General features: G+C 40.2%; 1 protein-coding gene across 1 annotated transcript; it reads right to left on the reverse strand.

The window, feature by feature from the left end:
- Positions 1–365: 365 nt before the first annotated feature.
- Positions 366–6,930, reverse strand: LOC131080027 (F-box/LRR-repeat MAX2 homolog A). Its single transcript, XM_058018119.2, has 2 exons — positions 6,117–6,930; positions 366–2,919 (listed from the first exon to the last, which is right to left on the reverse strand). Exons 1-2 carry the CDS (start codon positions 6,800–6,802, stop codon positions 978–980), a joined length of 2,628 nt encoding a protein of 875 aa, XP_057874102.1. The 5' UTR covers positions 6,803–6,930; the 3' UTR covers positions 366–977.
- Between the last annotated feature and the right edge of the window lie 475 nt (positions 6,931–7,405).

Genomic DNA, 7,405 nt, shown 5'->3' on the forward strand with positions numbered 1-7,405 from the left:
AAACAAATCAGGGTTGGTATTTACATTCTGTATATTGCAATGAGGTACCTTGTGTTAATGAATGAAATGTAAAAAATTAAGTAAAAGAATTTTAAAGTAGACATTGGTAGCTATTATATAAGTAACCTATGTTTCAGAATCTGTCATCCAACAGCCAATTAAGCATGATATGTGCTTCCACCTATGGCTGTGAATTACAGTGCTGCTAATGATTATATAAATAACCCGTGTTTCAGAATCTATGCCATCCCACAGCCAATTAAGTGCGATATGTGCTTCCAGTTATGGCAGTGAATTACACGTAAAACACACCTCATTTCACATAAACTGAAATGATGGGACGGGCGGTCATACCCAACTAGGAATTATGCTACTCAGTATGTCAGAATAATTGAAAGAAGAAATTGTCATATTGTGACAAATTACAATACGTTTCTTATAGATGCCAACAGAAGGCTTTTCAATAAGGAATCTAATTTCTCCAAATACTTAAACAGACTAATAAACGCTCAAAATGTTCACCAATTCAATGCCACATCATATTGGAGGGCATTTGACATGGTACAGCAGCAAAACCTATAAGTGAGTCCACTGATGCTCTTCATTCCATTGAACATTTATACCAGTCAGGCTTGTTTGTTCTCTCGGTAGGCTGTTCATCAGGAATTTGGGAACTTTATTCTCTATAGAATACAAGATCTGCTGCTGCTCTGAAAAGCTATGAGGAGATCAAAAAATAAGCCAGATTACACATTAAAAATTGGAACATCCACCATAAACCCTCTCTTTCCCTGTAAAGAAGCTGCAACCATTTTTTGATGCATGGCACACTTTCATACTGATAAGCTTGAGAGCAATTTTAAGTCTAGCATAGAAAATATTGTGTACACATGTAGATTAGTTCTCAAGTATAATACCATAACGTGAGAGATGAAAAGATTATTTTGAGTTTCTGAAAATTCAGTCAAAACCTATTTTCAATCAGAAAACTGACGACTAGCTAGATTTTCCTCAAATCGCTTGCAAGATTCAGTCCTCATCTCGGTGCATGTATCATTGTCATGGGCTGGATAATAGTCCTCCCTCAGTTGTACATCTCTTAGATTTGGGATGCGGAGAAACATCATCATGAAATGTTCATGGGCTGTTCCATGGACAAAAAGTTTCCTGAGAGTTACACACTCTGAAAGAAGTCCTGCAGCAGGTAGCGAAAGACCTCTCCTATTCATATCCTTATCTTGTGGAGGCCAGTAATTCAATTGTGACAAATGCAGCCCTCTAAGACCATTGAGATACCACCTTTCCCACAGACTCAAGTCCATCTGGCCTGCTGGAGCACTCAATGCAAAACCTATTACCTCACCACAATCCAATTCCAGCTTTGACAAAGAGGGATAGCATGCCAACGAACTTAAACCACAGGCTTGCTCTCTTGGTTTTGGGCAGAGCCTACAATCCCCCTCCACCTGGATTTTTATCTCCTCAAGCATTGGGCACTGTTCTAGACCCATTTCTGCAAGAGGCGTAAGCATCTCACCAACAGGCATCCACAATGACAATGACTTCAAACTTGTCCAGGTTGAACACCTTCTTTGATCCCTCCTATGACACAAACGCTTTTGCTCATACATTCCTGCACAGTGTTCAGTAACTGTTAAGCCATTGATGCATTTTCTTTTATTTGGCCACTCAAATTCCATATTTTCCAATGAGGTTCTTATACTAGATACACCTGTTGTACTCCACATTTGACACCCACCTTCAGTTAGCTCTAACCTTTCATCACTGACATCTTCAAGCATCTGCAAATCTTGATGCTTTTTATTTACTCCCAAAAAGTCCATAAACCCCATTGATGATACAAAATCAGGATCAGAACTAACATCATGCTCAACCTCACTTGCTTTCATGTCAACATCCATAGCTCTAGAGTCTGCAACATTAGATACCACATACCTTGACACATTTTCTTTCTGCCCCATAGAGATATGTTTACCATGCTCCAAATAAATGCAGGAGTGACTTCCCGAATGTTCACAATACAAGCTTGCATTAAGGTCTAGACTGTCATTTTCCATTGTTGTGTCCAGAATAACTGAATCAGCATCCAAATCTGCATGGTTTAAGTCAGGCAGCCCCAGTTCTAAAGATGGCTCCCAACTAGTGCACTTGGGGCTCTGATTCTCACGGGAATACAGCAGTTGATTGCTTGAAGAACAACTACTGCCAACTCCAACAAATTCCAATCTCTCCAAGCTCTTGTCATTGGATGCTTGTTCAATTATTGACTTATCCCAAATGCAATCAATATGCAACTTCCTTACTCTATCTCTAATGGGCTCCAATGCTCTTAAAGTGGCAGCAGTATCAAGATGCTTACAGCAAGAAACACTGACATCTACCAGAGTCTTTCTGAGCTTGCTTGAACAAAATTTGACACCATATTCAGTAATCTGCTTACAACCTTGCAACTTCAATTTACCCAATCTAAAACACCCGGTTGCAATGGCCTCAAGTCCCACATCACACAAATCTGCACAATTCTTGATACAAAGCCTCTCCAGGTTTGAGCACATGGCAATCCCATCAGGCCGAGGTCCTTTGCACACCCCATGAAAGTGACCCAGCTTCAAAGCCCGAATTTTCTTGCACTGTAGCCCCAAAAACTCTAAGGCAGGCCCTGAGTCCCATACATTCTGTGAAACATCCAGTACAAGGTCCTCCAAACTTGGCAGACTCCTAAACATTTCCTCCAAACCCTGGCGGCTGATTTTAGCATCCTCGCTACTAAATTCTTCTTCAGGGTCCCCTCTAAGATCTCCAAATGCAGCTTTATCCACAAGATGAAGTACTCTAATTCTAGTGCAGTTTTTAGCCACGGTAACAAGTGCCTCATCACCAACACATTCCAAAATATACCTAAAAGGAAGTTGAAAATCCACTCTGCGGTTAGTTTTACAGTAGCTGAAGAGTATTAAACACAGCGTGTCATGTAAACAAGAAAATTAATACCTTTCACTAAATAGGAACATACCAACAAATTCCCAAAGAGGAACTATTCGTAGAATATTACAACTAGTAACTAATCTCAAAGGATCTCTGTCGGAAAATGAAAAATGCTACCCAATATATCCGGGCAAACATATTTGTGGTTTCTAGTCTAACATTTCTGGTAACCTACCTCACTCATCTTCTGATAACTTAATTTTCATCACAGAGGTGGCTGTGGAAAACATATTGTTTTTAAAAAATGCAGTTAGTTAACCAATACTATTTTGAAAAATATATAATTAAAAAACAAAAATCACAGCTATCCAAGAGTATTGTGGAAAACATGTCAGGATTGAAAATGACAAACACAATAATACAGGACTATTTTGAATAAATGTCAGGATCAAAATGCAAAAAATGCAGTTATTCAGAAGTTTTTGAAAATGTCAAATTACAAACATCATGCACAATGTCCAATTGAAAAAAGGCTTAAAGGAGGGTCACGTTTCAACATTAAATTCCTCTTCGACCTGATGCCAAGCTCTTTAAACAAAAACAGAGATCCATAAATTTGATCTTACCTCCCCAAATGGACCTGTCTTAGCTTCCCAATGGAAAAAGAATTGGTAAGGCTAAGGTAAGGAGGAATTACAGGATAACTGAGGCATTCTTCTTTGGTGGTGCCTTATCTATTGCAAATTTAGTGACAACCAAGAGGAGAATGGAGATATTACACAGTGTGTAGATTTCAGAAATCCAAACAAAAATGCAATTAGAGGAGAACTATCATTTGCATAATATAGACCACTTGTTGCAATGCAAACAGTCACTAATTCTGAGTTATGTCAATGATGGTCAGGTTCTCTAGGTATAACCATGTGTTGGTCAAAGAAACTGAGTGATACAAATTTTTTTGAAATCATAATGGTTGGGATTGTAAGAAGCAGGAAAATACTCCTCAATGTCGGCCTTCTTCAGAATGCAAAAAATGCAGTTATTCAGAAGTTTTTGAAAATGTCAAATTACAAAAATCATGCACAATGTCCAATTGAAAAAAGGCTTAAAGGAGGGTCACGTTTCAACATTAAATTCCTCTTCGACCTGATGCCAAGCTCTTTAAACAAAAACAGAGATCCATAAATTTGATCTTACCTCCCCAAATGGACCTGTCTTAGCTTCCCAATGGAAAAAGAATTGGTAAGGCTAAGGTAAGGAGGAATTACAGGATAACTGAGGCATTCTTCTTTGGTGGTGCCTTATCTATTGCAAATTTGGTGACAACCAAGAGGAGAATGGAGATATTACACTGTGTGTAGATTTCAGAAATCCAAACAAAAATGCAATTAGAGGAGAACTATCATTTGCATAATATAGACCACTTGTTGCAATGCAAACAGTCACTAATTCTGAGTTATGTCAATGATGGTCAGGTTCTCTAGGTATAACCATGTGTTGGTCAAAGAAACCGAGTGATACAAATTTTTTTGAAATCATAATGGTTGGGATTGTAAGAAGCAGGAAAATACTCCTCGATGTCGGCCTTCTTCAGAAACTAAACTCAAAAAGCTGTAAGTTGTGTATAAGTACAACTCCCTCCCTCATTTGAACTCCTATCTCATCTATCATCTTCGACTCATCATTCCGATCACTCCAATTGAGCATTCAATCAAGCATCTTCAAGGCAATTGAGGAGAAAGTCTAAAATCACTTCTAACTAATCATGCCTATGTATAGAACTCTCTCATTTATCATCATTATGGTCATCAACTTTGAAATACATACAAAAACCTACATTCTCTTAGAAGTTCCAAGAAAAACAAACATAACCGTGAGCACGAATTCCTACTAGAAGACACTCATACTTATGTTATGTTAGAATGTCATTTGGATTAATGAATGCAGGCACAACAATTCAGAGAGCTATAGAGCTATAGACTGCATTTCCTGGTTTAATTCAATCCTTGTAGTGTATCAACATGACCTGATAGCATATTCAATCCTTTGTCAGCATAGTGCAGCCCCAGTGGAAATCTTCCATCTGTGACATCCATCCGCCTTCCTTCTGTCATCCCTCCACCCGGTAATACAACTAGTCATCAGTCAAACACACATATCAATAAGTAAAGTGAAAAATGGCCCCAGGGGTACGGCCGAACAGTCAAGCACTTTGAATAGCGTCTTGCACGACTCAGTTTTGAATCCCAATTTATCCACAGCACATGGAGTGGGGCATTTGTGTGCTGCCCAGGGGTTTTAGTGGCTCGCTCTATAGAGTTCAGGATGCTGCAAGAAGCTGCTCCAGTCGCTGGACTAACAATTCCCCTGGTGGAAAAGAAAAAGAAAAAAAGGAAAAAGGTAACGTGAAAATTGGGAAACCATAGCGTACCCAGTTTATCCGGAAGTACCGTGAAAGGTGTGAAATTGAAGTTAAAAGGTGCACTCTAGGAACAAGGATATAATTAGAAACAATAAGCACAGTTATCCAACAGTGTTGTGCAAGTAAATATATCAAGTGAAAACAAGAACCACAAGTAGTCTCAAAAAAATGTCGATTCAGTTCTTGGTGCTATAACTGCTAAAGCTTAAAGAGGTTGATTATTCATACACCCAAGACAATTATCCAAAATAAAGGTGAAATTGGAAACAACAAGCACAGTTATCCAACAGTGTTATCAAAAAAATATATAAAATGAAAACAAGAACCACAACTATTATCAAAAAGAGGTCGATTCCATCATTGGTACTAAACCAAAAGAGGTCGGTTTTCCATGCAACCAAAAACAATTCCCAGAGGACAGGTAAATTAGAAACATCGAGAGCACTTATCCAGCAGTGTTGTGAAAACAAATATGAATTGAAAACTAGAACCACAAATAATGTCAAAAAGAGGTTAATTCAATCCGTGAAGCTAAGCCAAAAGATGTTGATTATCTGTGCACCGGAGACAATTCAAGTTCCAGAGACCAATGAGTTACTAAAAAGGATCCAGAATGTTAATCCTCTCAACAAAAATGTTGTTTTAAAAAGAAAATGCGTATTTTACAACAATGTCTTCCTTTGAAAACCTCAGATCTAAAAACTGAGAACCCAAAACAGAGGAGAGAATTTCAGAGAATTTAGCTCACCGCGAATCAAAGAGACAGACAGCGTACAGCTCTTGGAGGTTTCTGCAGGCTTCTGAAATGGCAGTGAGCTCGGCGGCCTTGAAACCGTCTGTAGAAAGCGTGAGCAAATTGAGAGATGAGAGATTGGCAGAGAAAGAGGAGGCATAGAGCAAGGCAGAGGCGACAACCTCGGTCCAGCAATAGAACTGAGAGAGGTCTAAGGTTTGAAGCTGTTTGCACTCGACCAGGAGTGGCAGCAGCTCTCCATAAGGAGCCTCTGGGTCATTGGCGGGCTGGTGCCATCTCACCAGCTTGACATGGCGGATGTCCGGCCAGAGCCGCGGCAACATGTCAATATTTCGAGCGTTGCGGGCGTAGATTGTGATGTTCTGCACGCTGGGAAAGGCCTGCTTAAGGATATACCCAATCATTTGGGTATGCGAGGACGAGGCGTCCAGGACCGGGTAACCCCATGGCGAAACCTGAGACAGGTCCAGAGTAGTCACGCCCTGGAAACAGGATGGCACATAGTACAAATTGCTTATGTTGCCCCGCACGCAGAGCTCCAATCGCGTTGCCCGCTCCAGCTCCCGCCATTTCTTGCAAACCAGGGCCATTCGGTTCCTTGTCCTGATCTCCTTCACAAGGCCAAATATGATGCTAATTATCACTTCCGGAATGTCACTGAACTGTGTTCTGCTCCTCATCTTCACCTTCCTTGCTCTACTTCAAACACACTGATTTCTTGTTCCGATTCCCACATAGAATTCAACTCACCCGACTCCAATTTGGCCTTGAGGAACGTTGAGATTTGTTTTCCAGCCCTTTTCCTTTTTCTCATTTTATCTGAGTTCTGCCCGGCTGTCCGCATGACGTCACGATGGTATCAATTTCCGATCGACGTCCTGAACGACGCCCACGTCATAATCTGCCACGTGGGGCCCACAGCCTCGCGAGACTTTCAGCCCACCGTGACTCATCCCTCTCGACACATCGTTTTCTTGCTCTCTTTCCGTAGCGCACGCTTAACATTCTTGGCCTCATATATGCCTACATTTGACGGCTGTAAGAATAGAATAGAAAAAAGAAACAGAGATTTTTTTTGATAGTCTAGGGAGGAGTTGTATATGGGCCTATAGATGGCTTATAGTAATATGTACATGGTCTACATATGACTTATAGTAATATGTATATGGGTTCATAGATGGCTTAAAGTAATATGGGACTACCTTATACTCCTCGTGGAAGGCAGCGAATTATGCTACAAACGAGGCGTACACACCTTACCTTATGTGAGATAGTTCATGAGA

This window comes from Cryptomeria japonica, chromosome 3 (assembly GCF_030272615.1).
Source record: "Cryptomeria japonica chromosome 3, Sugi_1.0, whole genome shotgun sequence".
NCBI lineage: Eukaryota > Viridiplantae > Streptophyta > Pinopsida > Cupressales > Cupressaceae > Cryptomeria > Cryptomeria japonica.